This window comes from Oryctolagus cuniculus, chromosome 1, assembly GCF_964237555.1.
Source record: "Oryctolagus cuniculus chromosome 1, mOryCun1.1, whole genome shotgun sequence".
NCBI classification, from domain to species: Eukaryota; Metazoa; Chordata; class Mammalia; order Lagomorpha; family Leporidae; genus Oryctolagus; species Oryctolagus cuniculus.
The window spans coordinates 122152868-122172362 of NC_091432.1; the positions used below are offsets into that span (position 1 = coordinate 122152868).

The 19495-nt window shown below is 46.4% G+C and overlaps 1 protein-coding gene across 2 annotated transcripts in view; it reads right to left on the reverse strand.

The window, feature by feature from the left end:
* The window catches only part of ETS1 (ETS proto-oncogene 1, transcription factor), a 135249-nt gene extending 116078 nt beyond the window's left edge, over positions 1-19171 (reverse strand). The window contains exons 1-2 of one of the 2 annotated variants that reach the window (XM_051842815.2): positions 19027-19171; positions 2086-2168 (exon numbers count right to left, since the gene is read on the reverse strand). In XM_051842815.2, the coding sequence (XP_051698775.2) occupies positions 2086-2168; positions 19027-19156 (213 nt within the window). In that variant the 5' untranslated portion in view covers positions 19157-19171. Of the gene's footprint in view, positions 1-2085; positions 2169-19017 lie in introns of both variants that reach the window. The other variant, XM_051842861.2, reaches the window with a different exon arrangement.
* Between the last annotated feature and the right edge of the window lie 324 nt (positions 19172-19495).

The following is a 19495-nucleotide window of genomic DNA, read 5'->3' on the forward strand; positions in this document are numbered from 1 at the left end:
AGAAAATAAGTGCTTATTTGCGTACATTCCCTTCTCAGACAAGATATTCATTTTTTAAAATTGATTGCAAAACTGGTAAAGAGAATTTATACAGGCTGACACTTAAATATTCTTTTTTAAGCCAGTGACACACTTTGCCCTAAAATCACAACATTATTCACTTGAACAAATCCCTATAATATCATCTTTAAGAAAACTTTCATGCAATTCATGCTGACCTAGGAGGATAACCTCTGTGTGAGAAGCGGGAGGAGCCCTTCTCTGGAAACCCCTCCAGCCTTGTGTGACCTTGAACCGCTAGCCCCCTGGCAATTTCTACTAAGCAAACTTGAGCAACTCCTTGCCTGGACTTGTCGTGTGCATGGGTTTGTTTCGCTTACACATATTTCTAATGTGAATGAGAATCTAAAACTTTTCCTGATTTCAGTTTTTCAGAAGACTGAATGGTGCTTCTATAAAAAGCAGAAGTCGTTTTAGAAACAAGAAAAGTGAGTTACAGCAGCCAGTGCAGGGATGTGTTGACTGTCTTTAACATGGGACTCTTCCCTTGAACATAGACTAGTTTTTTCATGATGACTTTTTTATCAACCCTACAGAAAAGCAGTTTGAATAACTCACATCCTTTAATATAAGATTACAGTGAAAGGTCTTGGTTAACTTTGAGCTTACAGGACCTCAGACAGGGCAGAGGTAGATTGAAGTCAGAAAACAGCTCTGGGGGTAGCGTTCAGGCTAGCAGTTAAGATGCCCAGATCCCACACTGCAGTAGCTGGGTTTGATTTCTTAGTCTAGCACCTGACTGCAGCTTCCTGCCCAAGCAGAGCGTGGGAGGGCAGCAGTGACGGCTCACGCAGATGGGCATCTGAGGAGTAAACCACTGGATGGGAGAACTCACTCTCTAGCTCGCTCTCTCGCTCTGTGTGTGTGTGTGTGTCTCTCTCTCTGCCTCTCAAATAAATAAACAATTTTTTTTTTTTTTAGAAAACAAAGAAGAGAAAGCTGTGGTTAACTGGTCTCTGTTTAGACCTACAAAGGTTCTAGGAAGAGTTAATAATGACAACAACTTGTCTGTCTGTTTTCAGAGTAAGATAAAAATAAATTCAACATTTATGGAGGCTATCTTTGCGTAAAAACATAGAATTTCCAAGGAGCAGTTAATGACACATCTTCTAACATTACAGGTTGATTTAATGTTGGAATTGACCAACGACAGCACTATACACTCTTGTTTTCAGTTAATTTTTTAATTCCCTATTTTTAAGGAACTGAAACATTTCTACTGATCAGCATATAGGTTGAGCAAAAACTTTATCTAATCTTATTTTTATCTTTAAGATTTATTTATTCATTTGAAATGCACAGACATCTTCTGTCTGCTAGTTCACTCCCCAGATTGTGGCAATAGTTAAAGCCAGGAGCCAGGAACTCCATCTAGTTCTCTCCTGTGGGTAGCAGGAACTCAAACACCTGAGCCATCCTCTGCTGGCTCCCAGGATACATTAACAGAGATTTGTAGCTGGGGCTCGAACCAGCATTCCAGTATCAGATGCCAGCATCGCAAGCAATGGTTCAATCCACTGTGCAACAATACCTGCCCTTATCTGGTCCTATTTTAAAGTTCCCTTTATTCCTCTCATTTAGGATTCATAAAAGTTTCCCATAAACTTACCATCACATTTCATTTCCACTTTCTAATTCTGTGATCAGAAATCATGTTACTTAGCTGTTGTGCCTGAAGCCAAAAATAAGTAAACGATAACATGAATAGGTCCAAGGGACATCGATCCATGAAAAACCTTTGCCAGGTGAAGTGAGAAGTGGAGAGCAGCTGGCTTTAACTATTAATTCGGGTCTGAGTTGCAGAAACTCAGACATCCTCAGCGTGGATTTTTTTTACTTTGTGTGCTGATAGAAAGACGCATAATCACACAAGTGAACTCCTCTAAAACGTTCAAAGTTGATGTCAATCTTGGAGTTCAGGTCCATGGCTTCTCAGTGCAGGAAAGGCCAAGACGCGGACAGCCAGGGGAGGCAAGGAGCAGGCTGGGTGGGCAAGGAGAGGGCAGGGAAGATCCCGAAACTTACCACCACTGCAGGACGGGCCATTGCATAAGGGACAGGGCCGCTCACCGTGGAATCCACAAAGTAGCTCATCCTGCTCTCAGCACCTGGGTGGGAGAAAGCATTTGCTGAGCCTCTAGTCCAAGCACCAGAACCCACGAGAAGAGAGTGAATCTGAACTAGGGGTCTCCTTAGAAACCATTCCGTTCCCTTCTTTCTGTGTCAGAGAAGGCAACTGAAAGGAAGCAAGACAGAAGAGACCAATCTCCTACACACAGGGGAGCAACCCCAGACACAGCGCAGGGCCCTGGCTGCAATCTGGGCGGGGTGACGGATGGTGTCCACGTGCTACAGACAAGGAGCAGTGGAGGAATCTCAGAAGGGTCTGTGTCTTCCTCTCCGTGTACCACCCTCGCTCTGTCCCAACCAGGCCTGGCACAGAGCAGGCGCTCAACCTACAGTCGTGGTGCAAACTAGTTAAGAAAGGACTGGGGAAATGGAGAGTCAAGTGAACCAGTCCCCAGGGTGCAGCAAGAAGCTGTACACTCGGGGGAAGTTGTGCACACGGGAGTGACCAGCTCTCATCTGGGGAAGGAGAAGGGACATTACATAACTCCTGTTGAGAGCTATTGTCTGCACTGGGAACCTGAAGGCCTCAAATGCTTGAAGAATGTTCTGGCTGAAGGGATTTTCCAGCTAGCTGCTGGTCATCAGGCAAATCGTTTCTATTGCAAACATCACTGTTGACCTAAATGCTTTCCAAAGTGCATCAGTTCACACACTTGCGCAAATTCAGTGCTATACCCTGTTTTGAAAAACTCCTTTCTTGAATGTTTTAGACGATTCAGTTCTTAATCATATCATCCAGAGGCCAATTTTCTAATCTTGGGAAATGATATTTCAGCATCACTGCTTCTCAGTTTGTACTTGTCTGTTCTTTTCCTTTATTCTTATTAACTCATAAAGCAACTGACATGTTCCACTAAGCTGTGTCTATATGTTTAATTTGCAGTTTTGGTTTGCTATCCTGATGCCACATGATAGCTGATGGATCTGTCACTCTTCATATGTATGAAATGTATGCGGGGACTTCACAAAGTTCAAGTAAAATGGAACTAAAAGATAATTTTATGGGGCATGCACTTGGCACAGCATTTAAAATGCTACTTGGGACACCCACATCCCATATTGGAGTACTTGAAGTTCCAGTTCCTCGCTGCTTCTGATCCAGCTTCTCGCTCATGCATACTCTGGGGAGGCAGCAGATGACGCCTCAAGCAATTGTGTCCTAGCCACCCATGTGGGATACTGAGATCCAATTCCAGACACCTGGCTTTAGGCTGGCTCAGCCCTGGCTGCCTGGCTATTGTGGGCATTTAGGAAGTAAGTTAGCAGATGAAAGATCTCTCTGCATCTCTCTCTCTCTCTCTCTTTCTCTCTCTTCCCCCCCCCCACTAACTCTCAAGTAATGTGAAAATAAATAAAATTTTTAAAGATAAGCTTATTTTTGTACAAACAATTTTGAAATCCACGCATAACTCTATCATAATCCACGTTTTCTGTGGACTTTTTGAACTACTTGTGTGTGTAAATGATACAACTAAACAGGCTTGGCCATGTAAGATTATGCTGACTCAGAGCTACGGTCAAAGAGCCATGACCAGCACAAAGGTGAGGGATGGAAGCCAAAACCCTTCTAAAGACCTAACCCAGAACTGTGTTATTTTAACTATTTTGTCTTTTTAATTTTATTTATTTATTTGAGAGGTAGAGTTACAGAGGAAAAAGGAGACACAGAGAGAAAATTCTCCCATCTGATGGCCGCAATGGCCGGAGCTGAGACGATCAGAAGTCAGGAGCCAGGAGCTTCCTCTGGGTCCCCTAGGTGGGTGCAGGGGCCCAAGCACTTGGGCCATCTTCCACTGCTTTCCCAGGCCATAGCAGAGAGCCAGATCGGAAGTGGAGCAGCCGGGACTAGAACTGGTGCCCATATGGGATGCCGGCGCCCACAAGCAGAGGCTTATCCCACTACGCCACAGCATTGGCCCCACTATTTTGTCTTTTTATGGTTCTCCCAGAGGCAGAACACAGTCAAAATAACATTAATTTTTTTTAAAAAACAGGTTAACTACGGATTCTGGATAGTTCAGCTATGCTAACCAAGATTTCATTCTCTAGTTTCTTCCAGGACTTGAACTGCAGGAAACCAGTTCTCAGGAGGAGCTCTGAGTTGGCAAAGCTGAGTAGTAGAAAGAGATCAAAGGGACATGGCTAGGCAGGGAGTTAGTGAGGGACAAAGGAGCCGAGAGGCTTCCAGTAGTCTCTGTGCTTTAGCCCTGCACCACGAAGCAAACTCCACCCTTCCATGCCAACTCAGCACTCCCAACTTCCCATGATGCACTTGTGCCTCCTCCATCATGAAGAAGATGCCATGATGAAGCCGTGTATGCCGAGCTCCGTAAGGAGCTATGAATTCATCCCAGATGTCATCATGCACGCTGGACCGTGCTAGACTCAACTGTATTTGCATATTCAATTAGAGTACCATTAAAGGACTTCACTGGAATGGAGTCTGAGTAATTCTCTTCCTGAGGCGGCCTGCATTCACTTCTGAGTGTGTACTATTTCTTTAAGCTCTTAAAATAAACCCTGCTCACTTTATCTATGTCTCTGCTTCGAATTCATCTCTTAGGCTGAGACATGAACTTGGCATAAATCCAACTGGGGACCGCAGTATCCCCCACAACAAAAGGATTCTAGCCCAAGGACCTTGTTGACTTCTGCTTCAGTCATCATCTCTATGGGGTTTGTTTCCAAAATAGTGAGCAGCTACAGTGTCTCAGATGGTTGCTGGACACAGGGCATAAAATAAGAGTGAGTTGAAGATATTGCAATTGAGTATATACCCAGCTGTCCTGACCAGGTATCTTGAGGATGGTCTCCAAGAATTCAATAATCCTTTTTTCCCACAGAAGAATTCCTTATTCAAAATCTCAAATTCAAGCTTTACAGTCCTAATGGGTCATCATCAAACTATGCATCCCCAAAATTCAAAGTTCTTTTTTAAAAAATTATTATTGGGGATGCACTGTGGCACAGTAAGTTAAACCTCTGCCTGCAGTGCCGGCATCCCATTTGGGTGCTGGTTCAAGTCCCAGCTGCTCCTCTTCTGATCCAGCTCTCTGCTTGAGCCCCTGCACCCATGTGGGAGACCAGGAAGAAGCACCTGGCTCCTGGCTTCAGATCGGTGCAGCTCCAGCTGTTGTGGCCATTTGGGGAGCGAACCAGCAGAAGGAAGACCTTTCTCTCTGTCTCTCTCTCTCTCTCACTGTCTGTAACTCTACTTCTCAAATTAATTTTTTAAAAATCTTTAAAAAATTGGTTTAAAAATTATTATCAATTTATTTTATTTATTTGAAAGGCAAAACGAAGGGCACCCCATTTGCTGACTCTCTCCTGAGATGCCTACAACAGCCAGGGCTCTGCCAGGCTGAAGCCAGGAACCAAGTACTCTGTCCAGGTCTCCCATGTATGTGGCAGGGAACCATGTACTTGAATTACCACCAGCTGTCTCTCAGGGTACACATTAGTAGGAAGCTGGAATCAGGAGCGAGAGTTAGGACTCAAACCCAGGGACTCCAATCTGGGATGCAGGCATCCCAGCTGCTGTGCCAAATGACCACCCTGCTTCAACTTTTTTTTTTTTTTTTTTTTTACAGGCATAGTGGACAGTGAGAGAGAAAGACAGAGAGAAAGGTCTTCCTTTGCCGTTGGTTCACCCTCCAATGGCCACCACGGCCGGCACGCTGTGGCCGGCTCAACGTTTTGACTACTCATGGATGACACACGTTACTTACACTGGTGGTGTCATATTCAGAATGGCAACCCCATCATCAGATGTCTCCATGGAAACATTGCTCAGCCCTCCAGCATCCTGCAGGACAACTTAAAGTCTCTGCAGATATCCAGGGGTAGCGGAATGCTACTTCGTGGAAGCCATTCAACCTCTGATTTCCTTCCCCAAAGTCCCAAGGGCCTCCGAGTCCTCCCAGCCCTGTTATTCATGCATCAATCATGCAGTAGGCTTCCTTTGTCAGGAGCTTGTTTATCCATTCAGTAAATAATTACTGTGCACCTCCTACGTTCCAAGCCCTGTTCTGGACTCTGGAGACACACGGGTCAACAGTGATTCCTGAACTTGTGGCCTATGGATTCTATCAGAGCCAGGACCAAACTGAAAAAAAGGACAGCGACTATGCTTACACAATGGAGAAGACAAACCCTATCGAACTAGAACATAATGTGAAACGCGGTTTGCCAGCAACATGGGAAAAACAAGCCACAGTCAGGTCTGCTGGGCGCAGAGAGCGGGAAGTCGTGGAAGAGCCCGCAGAGCCAGGTGTCACCACACGGCCCCATGCATCATCCCTAGCCGCCCCTAAGCAGCACGGAACCTCTGCCCTCCTGGATGCTTACCCCTCTGCAACACGTGGAGCAGAAAGGATATTTGGAGCTGGCAGCCGCGTCCTCAAAGACACCAAGAGTTTCTGTCTGCCGGCCAGGCCTCACTCCCCCTCATCACAACACACTTGGAAAAAGGTTCAGGGGAAATATATTTTCTCTTCCAGTTGACAGAATGAGGGAGGAAACCTCTGGCCCAACATCTGGTGCATTCTGTGCTGGACCGTATTCTGGAAGCTAAGACTGCGTGAACGACACCTCCCTTGGGGACCAGCCCTTTGCCCAGGGAGGAAGCTCAGAAGAGGGAGTTGCCAGCGCTCTCAGGGGCTCTCATCTCAGGAAATAACTCTGGGACAGAAACGGATTGCTGCTCTATTATTTTTTTGGAGAAAGCAAAAAAGAACCCTCCCTTTTCCACTTGTAGATAGTGACACAGAGCAGCTGCTGGAGACGCAAATACTTTCAAAAGAAGAAAAAAGGAGCACTTGGCGGAGGAGGGGTGCATTTTTCCCCTTTTCGGATTTGGCCGGAGACGAGTTCCTCCCACGTGACAGCTGCTCGCACATGAGCTGGACCAACTTTTTGTCTTGGCATCGCACATGTTCGAGACCTAAATGCAAACCACCTGTGTGATTTTAAGGTGGCCTCCCCAGCTGAGAAGCAGCCGCAGAACTGTCTGGGTGTGGAAATGATTTGAACACTCGGTAACAGAGGGTCACGGAGAGCTCAGTTCTTTTTCCACGAATGCTGAGCAGAGAGGACGTGCGTCCAGTGTGAGACAGTCAAGCCCCAGCTACGTTTGCTTTGCCCTCCATGCTCCCCCACCTCCCCAGCCCCTTCTCTCCGCACCCCTAACCCTCCACCCCCAGACACAGAACTCTGCTGTTCTCTCCCTCTCTCTTTAAACATTTATTTATTTATTTGAAAGGCAGAGTTACAGAGAGGCAGAGAGAGAGAGAGAGGTCTTCCATCTGCTGATTCACTCCCCAAATGGCTGCAATGGCTGGAGCTGGGCCGATCCAAAGCCAAGAACCAGGAGCTTCTTCCAGGTCTCCCACACGGGTGCAAGGGCCCAAGGACTTGGGCCATCTTCTACTGTTTTCCCAGGCCATAGCAAAGAGCTGCATTGGAAGTGGAGCAACCAGCGCCCATATGGGATGCCAGCACGACAGGCAGCAGCTACGCCCCAGCACCGGCCCCCTCTGATGTTCTCTTAAGCTCTGGGTGCCTCTCTCACTTGCCTGCCCTCCCCACTGCCTCATTCCTTCTAGAAAAGCCCACCTAGACGCGGCCACCTCAGGACCAGGACAGCCTTCCTCCTCGGGTGCACATGCTCGTCTGAGGGCCACGCTGCCTGGAATCCTTCCTGAACCACCCTTCGCCCGGCTGGGGCTGCCGGTTCCTTCTCCCACTCGCCCAAGCGCACAAGGGTGCCTCCAGCAGTGGGTGGGAAAATGGAAACTTAAAAGAGAATGTGCCTTTGCCATGAAGCTTTTGAAGCCCCTCACACTTCCAGCGCCTATCACACTGTTGCATACCTGTCCATTTGTGTCTGCCCCTGAATTCTGCACTATTGGAGGTAGGCGCCGTGCCTCTTTCATTTTTGCATTTCTGTCAGTTAAGACAGACCACGGGGCAGAACAGAAATCATTCTTTTTTTCATCTGTGAATGAATGAGTGGTCTCTTAAGTACAGAGATGTAAGAGGTGGGTCATGTGAGAATATGTTTGTTTCTCAAATCAGAGAGCCTGAGCAACTTGCAGATCTGAATAAAGATCCACATGAGGAGCCCACGCTGTGGTGCAGTAGGTTAATCCTCCACCGGCGGCGCTGTATCCCACATGGGCGCCGGTTCTAGTCCCGGCTGCTCTGCTTTCGATCCAGCTCTCTGCTATGGCCTGGGAAAGCAGTACAAGATGGCCCAAGTCCTTGGGCCCCTGCACCTGTATGGGAGACCTGGAAGAAGCTCCTGGTTCTTGGCTTTGGGTCGGCAAAGTTTCAGCTGTTGTGGCCATTTGGAGAGTGAACCATTGGATGGAAGACTTCTCTCTCTCTTTCTGTCTCTTTCTGCCTGTAACTCTCTCTCTCTCAAGTAAATAAATAAATATTAGAAGAAAAAAAATAAGATCCACATGAAATAGTCACTTGGTTTCTGGATCCGTTCCTAAGTGAAAACCGCGTCCTTCTATTCAACACAGCTGTTATACATCAGGTTATCACACAAGCTTGTCCCCACTGCCCATTACAAATGGCAGCACTGGACCCCCACCCGCAACTATGAAAAAGATGCTTGTCTCCCCCGGTCCTGTCCCACTGGAATGTCAGCTTCCCCAGAACAGGGGCTTCGTTTTCACTCCGCATCCCAACATCCTAGACCAGTGTTTGGTAGCCAGAGGGCACACAAATAGTTATGGACTATAGGAGTCTAACTTAGAAAACTTACACATGGCTGGCGCTGTGGCTCACTAGGCTAATCCTCTGCCTTGCGGCGCCGGCACACCGGGTTCTAGTCCCAGTCGGGGCGCCGGATTCTGTCCCGGTTGCCCCTCTTCCAGACCAGCTCTCTGCTGTGGCCCGGGAGTGCAGTGGAGGATGGCCCAAGTGCTTGGACCCTGCACCCCATGGGAGACCAGGAGAAGCACCTGGCTCCTGCCATCGGATCAGCGCGGTGCGCCGGCCGCGGCGGCCATTGGAGGGTGAACCAACGGCAAAGGAAGACCTTTCTCTCTGTCTCTCTCTCTCACTGTCCACTCTGCCTGTCAAAAAAAAAAAAAAAATAGAAAAAGAAAACTTACACACATGCTCTAACTCGTTCAGCCCTCCCCCTGATGAATGGGGAGAAAGGGTACAGCCACGCTGGGAAGTGGCCTTGCTGAGACCACCGTCTAGGTCTTCAACACCTTCATCTGTGCTTATCAATCCTCAGCTCGATCTTAGGGACAAAAATGATCGACCACAGAGGGGACAAAAAGGGGCCATGTGGTTACAGGAGTGTCTCACGTCCAACAACTCAGAATGAGATTTGCGTTGGACTCTAGAGTCTGACCTTCCTAAAGGACGCTGGCATTCTCCAGCCTCCCACCTGCCACAGGCCTGGGATGTGCAGGCTGCCCTTCCTGGTACCCGGATCTCACCAGTGGTAAGTGCAGCGATGCAGCAAAGAAGGAACGTTCGGGAATGACAGGGATGTTGCAGGCCCCGGCAGCGGATTAGGCATTCAGGAGACAGGCCTTAAGCAAGGCTGAATCTGAGTCACATCAACTCTGACCCTGCTTGGCTGTATTTCTAGATAACTCTGACATCAGTTAAGCTTTCCATTCTGGGGTTTGTGCTTCTAAAGGAAAGGCTGTGGCTTTAGGTAAATAATCCAATAAAAGATACTTCAGAAAAGATTCCTTTTGAGATTGTTTTTGCCAAAAAAATACATACTTATTGCAAGAATTAAAAAATACAGAAAAGTCTATTGCAACAATTAGAAAATACAGAAAAGTGGGGCTGGCGCTGTGGCGTAGCAGGGAAAGCCACTGCCTACAGTGCCAGCATCCCATATGGGCACTGGTTCGAGTCCTGGCTGCTCCACTTCCAATCTAGCTCTCTGCTATGGCCTGGGAAAGCAGTGGAAGATGGCCCAAGTCCTTGGGCCCCTGCACCGGTGTGGGAGACCTGGAAGAAGCTTCTGGCTTCTGGCTTTGGATTGGCACAGCTCTGGCCATTGTGGCCAATTGGGGAGTGAACCATCAGATGGAGGACCTCTCTCTCTCTCTCTCTGCCTCTCCTTCTTTCTCTGTGTAACTCTGACTTTCAAATAAATAAATAAATCTTTAAAAAAATACAGAAAAGTCTAACTGAATATGAAAATAATCTGAAGTCCTACCAACTAGAGATAATCATGCTAATATCTTTTTTTTTTTTTTTTTTTGACAGGCAGAGTGGACAGTGAGAGAGAGAGACAGAGAGAAAGGTCTTCCTTTGCCGTTGGTTCACCCTCCAATGGCCGCCGTCAGCACACTGCAGCCGGCGCACCGCACTGATCTGATGGCAGGAGCCAGGTATTTATCCTGGTCTCCCATGCTGGTGCAGGGCCCAAGCACTAGGGCCATCCTGCACTGCACTCCCTGGCCACAGCAGAGAGCTGGCCTGGAAGAGGGGCAACCAGGACAGAATCCGGCGCCCAGACTGGGACTAGAACCCGGTGTGCTGGCGCCGCAAGGCGGAGGATTAGCCTAGTGAGCCGCGGCGCCGGCCCATGCTAATATCTTATTCAACATTCTTCTGGGTAGTTTTAATGTATCTCCATAAATAGAGATGTAATACACATATGTGATCACAATATAACTTTCATGATATTAATTATCTTCCTAGGGGCCGGCGCTGTGGCATAGTGGGTAAAGCTGCAGCCTGCAGTACTAACATCCCATCTGGGAGCTGGTTCGAGTCCTGGCTGTTCTATTTCCAATCAGCTCTCTGTTGATGGCCTAGGAAAGCAGCAGAGGATGGTGCAAGTGCTTGGGCCCCTGCACCCACGTGGGAGACCCAGAAGACGCTCCTGGCTCCTGGCTTCGGATCAGCTCAGCTCTGGCCATTGCAGCCACTTAGAGAGTGAACCAGCAAATGAAGACATTTCTCTCTGTCTTTCCCTCTCTCTGTAACTCTGCCCTTCAAATAACTAAATAAATATTTTTTAAAAAGTTCATGGGGCCGGCGCCGCGGCTCACTAGGCTAATCCTCCGCCTAGCGGCGCCGGCACACCAGGTTCTAGTCCCGGTTGGGGCACCGGATTCTGTCCCGGTTGCCCCTCTTCCAGGCCAGCTCTCTGCTGTGGCCCGGGAGTACAGTGGAGGATGGCCCAAGTGCTTGGACCCTGCACCCCATGGGAGACCAGGAAAAGCTCCTGGCTCCTGCCAACGGATCAGCGCGGTGCGCCGGCCGCAGCGCGCCGGCCGCGGCGGCCATTGGAGGATGAACCAACGGCAAAGGAAGACCTTTCTCTCTGTCTCTCTCTCTCACTGTCCACTCTGCCTGTCAAAAAAAAAAAAAAAAAGTTCATGGAAAATGCAGATTACCAAGAAATCTATGTATGGATTTCAAGGATGTTTGCTCTAAAAAACTTTTTTAATTCCATTTTTCATAGACTTTTTGAACTACCCTCCTATGTCCTGAAATTTATGACTGACAATCATTCTATTGTATATATGCATCATTCTTCCTTAATGAGTCCCTTATTACTACATAATTAATCTGTCCCAAATCCTATAAAATTCCTAACATATTTTATATACTCATCAAATGCCTAGAAGTAGTATTGTTGGGACAGACTGTACATTCCATATTTGAATATGTATTGACAAATTGCCTTCCACAACAGATAAACCAACATTACACCCCCACTGACAGAGCAATTGTGTTTTCAACTTGAATTTACCCTTTAGTCTTCATATTAGTTTCACAGGCCTGGAATAATGACTAAAATATATGCTAGAGATGAAAATTGCATGTGAGGAATAGAACAGGGAAATAAAGCTGTAGCTTTATTTATTTATTTATTTTGGAAGTCCTTGGTCCTCCTCCCCGGGACTGACTCTTAATAGGGTAAAAAAGTCACAGCACTCCTGACCCATGAGTTACTGTATCTTTCTAGACAGTGCACAGTAGACATGTTTGCTGACTAAATGAAGGGATGATGCTATATTAGAAATAGAATTATAATGTGCATTAAGTACTGGGCAGTGCCTGAAGGTATCCAAGAAGGTCAAGATATCTTCTTAACAACAGCAAAAAAAAAAAAAAAAAAAAAAAGTGTCACCTCCTGTTATGAAGTGTTTTCACATGCAATGCTGACTTTCAATGTTAACCACAAACAGGATCTCATTTTTCTCTGAACTAACAGATATACCAGAGTGACAAGTTTGTCAATCCTCTTCCATTGATTTCTTCCTGATACTTACGAGAGGTTCATTCATATTGCTCAAGTCATTTTAGTAGATGTCTCCTCCCATCTGTCAGTGTCACAAAAGTGACCAAGTCCAACTCTCCAGGAACTCAAATTTAAGATAGCTCATATTTAGGTAGCTGAACTTGCCTCCCTCTTCCAGAGAAACTTCGCAGTTACAATGCATATGCAAGAAAAATGCTTAGGACAATTGAAGATGATTTCTCTGTTCACTCCTAACTTTATTAAGAGCCTCTTTTCTTGACTAAGTATCCCAACACAATAGTAAATACTCCTTGCTTTAAGCAGCTCCTCCTTGCTTTAAGCAGCCAGTACTGACCAGCAAAGGCTATGTTCTGAATTATTTGCTGTTGGCCACTGTGTCTTCAACTCAATCCATCAACTGTTTCACCAGGTTCACAAAGCAGCAACTCACAATATCATCAACACTGCAGACTTATTTCTCCCCAACTGTACTGATCATTAATTCTCCAACACCTATGCAAATGAAAATGACTCACAACTTACTTCCTATTTCTCTCTAAACAAAAAAAGTCAACTCCTAATTAAGCAAGTCCTGTATGAACCGACAGAGCTCAGTAAGTCTCCGGGACTCATGGCAGTATAATTTTACAAGAGTGTATGAGGGTGTTTCAAAAAGTTTGAGGAAAAGGAAATTGAAAGATAAGTTTATTTGGGTGCAAAACAATTTGAAATCTATGCATCATTTTTTCATAATAGGCATTTCCATGAACTTTTTGATATACTTGCATATTGTTTTGCCCTCCCTCAAAGGCAAGTCACTAATATCTCCTGAAAAAGAGATAATAAAAAAGTAGTTTTACTCTGGTGTACCAAAATAGCTAGGAAATTGAGTGCTTTGTAGATTATTTTATATATTTCCTCCTCACTGGAAACAAATCCGTCACCATCACACTGCTGGAGAGGCATCATGAACAAGGGGAACAGGGGTGTTACTTTTCATAAGTGGCAAGAGACTACATTAAAACCTGCTAACTGAAACAAGACAATGCCAATCAGCCTCTAAAATTTCTCAGAAACTATCAATCTACTTCTAGTCCAACAGCCTCCTATCAGAACATCTAGAAGATCCGAGGCAACACTGAATAAATTGTTTTACAATAAAGGTGGCCACAGCCTCATGCAATTTCTCCGATCTTTCGTGTAACCATGAAATTCTACACATGAAACCAGTTAGACTCTGGATATGCTCAGCGCCGTGAACATAGTAGGCATTCACAAATAACCGAATGAACAAATAAAGAAGGGTTGTTTTCTATACCAAGAAACTGGAAACCAAAAAGAATACGTAGAAGGAATGATGTTAAAGTATTCTTACTTCACAACAATGGACATAGTGGAAGTCACAGTATAGGAGATTCTTAGCCAAGTCAAATCCAAAGAATGACTGCAAGACTAAAAATGTCAACTCTACCCCAATGTTATTGCCAAAGAAATCTCTAAAGAGCTTTTGTAAAATAATTGCTTTTTGAATCATAGCATGCAGAGAAGCACATTGAATATAATCTAAAATTTACATTTAGAATTAGACTTGGTTCTGGGTCTTAAGGAGACACCAAAAATAGAGATAGGCCTTGGGAGGACAATGAAGGGGGTTTGGATAGTTTTAGTGATGCTCCTATGTAACTGAACTTAAGGACGCCAGCTGCCTTGGATCTCTCAAATCCAGCAAGCAACTTCTTGAACTATGTCTGATTGTGATTTTCATGGCGGAGAGTCATTTGTTTTATTGCCCAAATTGTAAGGTTCCAATTTCTCAGTATAATCCTAAACAGCTTGCTGGCTTTCTAATATAAGGAGGGATTTTTGCAAATTCAATAAATTTTGGAGTGGGAAAAAAATGCCCTGAGCCCCCAGAGAGGGTACGTGCTTGGCAGGGTGATAAACAGATCAGAGGGTATGGACTACAGGTGAGCCAGTGGCTGTGGAGTTCCTTCCTGTGTGTAAGGCCTTGCTCATGCACTTTCAGCTCACAGTCAAGTCACCTCAAAGTATGAATGCTGTGTGTAAGAGCACCAACTCATTCAGGATTATTGAGGCTTACACAAAACAGAAGAACTTTACTAAGAATTCTTTAAACATGATAAAACAGTCAGTAAGTAATTCTTACTGCTATTTTATCAGTGGTGCCTGACAATTAAAAAACATTCACTAGTCAATAGTATTAGTGATTTGTACTGCCCAAGGTGGCAGACTTTCTGTGAGTCTTAGAGCTACAATCCCAGGGCCTAAATCCCCTCATCTCTTTTTCTAAGGACTTGCATTTGAGTCATGGAAAAAGGATTTCCTTTCATAATCATAGCTTGAGTAGCAGCCTTAGCCAGGAGTTTTGCAGGAGAAAAGAGCCACAATTTCTACTGAGAGGTGGTCGCCGTGTGTCATTGTGATGCATAAAACCAAGAAGTAAGCATTTTTCTTAGAGCGAGCCACAGCCTCTAGGAGACTGAAGGGCATCAATGGCAAGTATCGCAGCTTTCAGAGTTAAACCAACATCTTTTGGATCTCAATGCCCATTTGTTTGTAACACTTTAGCAACTAGAAGTAAATACAAGCAGGTTGTGCTCTACTACAGAAAATATTGCAAGGTCAGTTGGTTGTTCCCACTTTCTTTGTCCTTGCGTTCTCTGCAGAGCAGTGCCCCTAGAGCTTTGATGCACATACCAGTCACCTGAGGATCAGGTTACAGTAGTCTGACGCAGCAGCTCTGAGGTCCAGCCTGATGCTCGAGTGTCTAACAAGTTCCCACTGCGTGATGGGGATGCTGCAGTCAGAGAAACTCACTGCCAGTAGCCAGGCAGCGTCTGGACCCGAGTGGTCAGATTCATCAGTAACTACAACCAGGCGCTTGTTGAAGGGGCGGAGCCCACCGAGGAACAGATGAGAAGAAACTGGGGGCTGAGCAGAAGCCTGATCACCTTAGGCGCACTGTGAACCTGGGCTGGGGACACTGACAGCGCAGGACCCGTCTGTGCCTCTCAACCCTGTGCCCGAGGCAGGGCACCATCACTCTCAAGGATGACCAGGGCACCGAAAGACAGGTTAGCAGAGTGATCTGCATTATATTTTTCCCAATTTCAGGAGACTCAAATCTTTTGGAAGCTCCTTGTACTATGTTTTGCAATCTTCTATGCATCTGGAATTATTTCAAAAAGAAAAATTCAAAAAAATTCTAAAAAGATGAAAACTCTGACTTTTTTTTTTTTTTAACTTTTCCACATCTGAAAATCTCTGCGTTGGGTTCTCCCCATTGAGAATTTCCCCCTGATGTCTGCCTAAACGTTTGCTGCCATGACTCTTATTTTGGAAAATAGTATCCAAATTGTCCCTTCTAAGTTCTTGAGGAAGGTCATTGGAATATCAAATCTACCCTATTTTTGAGAAAAAAAAAGTCCAAAAATATATTTTCTTATTGTTTAGACATGATTTTTTCCCATCTGAACTCCCCAATTATTCCCAAACAGTGTCATATCAGGTAACCAGTTTATTGTCTTTTGTTCTTAATCTTCTCAAGTAAAATATTGCATTTTAAAATAAATTATGTAAGTTTCAAAATGGAACTTGTATCTCCCTTCTTCTGTATCAGTCCTAGCTCCTAAACAAGGCTGGGCACCCAGTAAAAGTTAAAGTGATATTAGTTAGGAGAGGGAGTGATCTACTTTTCCACCAACTAGACCCAGTAGGTTTCCTTCCTAGTGGTGACTGGTCACTCTACAGATTCCCCTTTGGAAAACAGACCTGATCCAAAGTAGTCTCCCAGAGAAGTAGATCATCAGTCTCAGCAGAAAATCCTAGGCTGACTGACTGTTACTTAGCTTCCTAGGACATGCAATGCAAATCACAATTAGTTTAAAATGAAAAGTTAAAAAAAATCACCCACTCTGGGCTCACATTCCCTTGGCTCTAATGGTGGGGGGGGCCCACCATGAACTCTGCTGGTCACATGTCTGAGTCCTTAGCCATCCAATGGGGATAACACGGGTGTCCACCTACAACACTTCCTGTAGTTCAAACAAAGCTGTCCATCCATAGCCCTGAGCAAGCGCTGGCACAGGTTTACCCGTGCTCAGTGGTGTTTGAGATTGCTACCCTTGCTGGGTAAGTGGAGGACGCCAGGTAGCACATCCAGAGAATCACCTGGATTGAATCCTGGAAAGCTAGATTTTGGGCTGAGATCAAGGCAAAATATGTTATGTCTTCATATCTGTTTCCCAGGGCTGAAAAAACACAGGATCCACTCCACCTTAAATCCTACTACATTGTTGCATACAATGTTAATTTCACTGAAATACTGAATACTTTTTTTTTATTTTCATAAAGAGGAGAGAAAGAAGAGAGAGAAGAAGAAAAGAAAGAGATGGAGAGGGAGGGAGAGAGAAAAGGAGAAAAGGAGGGGAGGAAGAAAGGAGGGAGGGAAGGAGGGAGGGAAGGAGGGAGGGAAGGAGGGAGGGAAGGAGGGAGGGAAGGAAGGGAGGAAAGAAAGAAGTCCAAGTTTCGGGTATATAATCATTCGTTCCCCTGTTTCATGTGAATAATTGAGAACAAGTGTGAATAAGTCTGAATGGGTAACTTGAAAAGGATCGTTGCTGCAGAAAACAGCTCTGTTCACCAAAAAACAGAACTACGAGGTGCAGCAGAACCCCAGATATCAGGGCGCTGTCTGCGCGCTGAATCTCTCTGCGCACCCCAAGAAAGCAAGGTAAGCGCCGGTTGTGGGTCTTCCTAACCTGTGCTTGCCCCAGGAGCCTGCACCCACACACCTGGCGACACTTTGATCTTTCATAGCTATTTACATCTATTGTCTCGTCCTCATGAACTAGGTGGAGCAGCAATGATTATTCACATTTCAGTGATGAGGAAAACAAGGCCCCGTGGCACCCAGTAACTGGCTCTCAGTCACAATGCCGGGGTTTAATAGAAGCCAAATGTAGGGGCACCTCCCCCCCGACTCTAAGTCCAGTGCGGCTTCCAGTTCTGACCCTACTCGGCTTTGAACTCCGTTATCACCTGGGATGGGCAGCTGGCCCAGCTCCAAGCTGTCTCGCAGGTTGTCCGAGGTCCCAGACTACCAGATGTTGAGGGGTTACACCCTCTACCCGTCCCCCACCCCCAGCGGGGCTCTGCACTGTGACCTGCGCGCCTGCTTGGCATAAGGATCCCCTAAGACACAGACGGCCCCGTCCGGCCCCGCGCCGGACGGAAGAGGCTGCGTGGCTGGCTGCGCTGTGTGTTATTTCACTACCGAGTTGGCAAGCACGGAGTTGTTGATTTATGATTAGGAGCAGCATGCTCCTTCAAATATTAATATTAATAACGACAACACTCAACACATGAAAAGACCTTTTCATCTTCAAAGCACTTAGGAGACACTGACTGCCTCGCTAGCCCTTCCCTCTGCCAGGATGGCCAGGTGAGAGTGTCAGCCGCAAAGGTAACCCCCCGGCTGCCGGCCCCCTGCTCAGCCAGCGCCTGCCCAAGCCCAGGGTTCGCTCTGGAGACACAAAAAGGAGGCGAGGCACACAGAGCCGCAACTGATAGAGTCCGAGTGTCCGTACTTTCACAGATCAGAGGGAGCTGCCAGTTATCATTTGGGGATCTGTATTTCCTGTTGTTTAACAAATGTCTCCTTTTTTCAGTTGCATGGCAGAGGTATGAAGGAGGAAGCAAAATGGCCTTGAGATGAAAAAAAAAAGAAGTAAGGAAAACCTGCCACCAAATGCCTTGCGCTCAGTAACCCAGCCCGCAGAAAATGCCTCTTGCAAAGGTGGGAACAGAGATGCCTGTGACAAAGTGGAATTGTCAGACAACACCGGCCGATGGAGAGGCGCTGCCGCCCGGTCTCCTGCAGCTTCTCCGGGGCAGTGCCGCCGAGACGCGGCTCAGGAGGGGGAGAGGTGCCCCCATCCCGGCCCCGCAGCCTCCCCCAGCCCACACGTCGGCCCACCGCGGCTGAAGTGCAAGCCCCAAGGGCTGCCGACAAGCACCCGGGCAAACTGAGGCAGAGGAAAACACCCCAGGAGCTAGTTCGGCTTTCCAGATCCAAACCTGTAGCAATTTCCTCTCTAGCAAAGCCATTCACAAAGCTGCCAGGCAAAAACAAAACTAAGCACAAAAAGGTAAAACAATAGGCTCGCTGGGAGTGAAGGAGGAAAAAAAAAAAAAGACAAAAATCTCAGTGTCCCACTGCAGCTGGAAGTCTGGAAGTGCTCCAGTCTGTGCAGAAAACTAAAGAGTTTCTGACCAGTCACCCGTGAGTATCCAAAACCGTGCACGATTTTGCTTTTTCTGAAGTCAGGAAGAGAATGAGCCGCAGTCTGGATTTCAGACTGTTCCAGCCAGGTTAGGAAGCATTTTTGAACAACCGAATTTGGATTAGAAAGATGTGAAAAGAGGAAAAGTGGTTTGCATCCTGAAAGTGCCCATCAATTTACGCTTTAATTCCACAGAATGGAAAAGAAAAAAAAAAGAAAAGAAAGAAAGCCAGGCAAAGGAAAATGGAATAACAGGTTGTAGGCAGAAACTCAGACCTCACTTACTACTTTGCCGGAGAGATAGGGTGCAGAAAGGGGCCAGGGCCACGGGTGAGCTTCTCTCCACGGCTGTGGTCTCTTTCCAACTACCTGCGGGAATCCTCGGCTTGGTGGCTAAAGAGGATGCAAAGACCATAATGTTTCTAATAGAGCTGCCTCCTTAAATTGGGGGGTGTGGTCAAGCCAGGGAAAGCTAGGAAAAAGGCCGTCCTCCACCAGTCGCTGGCACCAGAGCGGCCGGACCGAGGAGAGCTGTCGCTGCTATCCAGGTGGGAAGCTGATAGCATCACTGTTGGGGGTAACACCAAACCACACCTCATTTTCTATCCTCTAAATTATGCTTCAGTCCCTGGGAGGAGTGGGGCGGGAGCTGAGCCAGAGGGAATGGCTGGGAAGGTAACTCTGTGTCCATCCTGTTGCTGATGCAGTAGATTCACTCTTCACAGAATATGTGGATGCTGTGTGTCCCCTGACT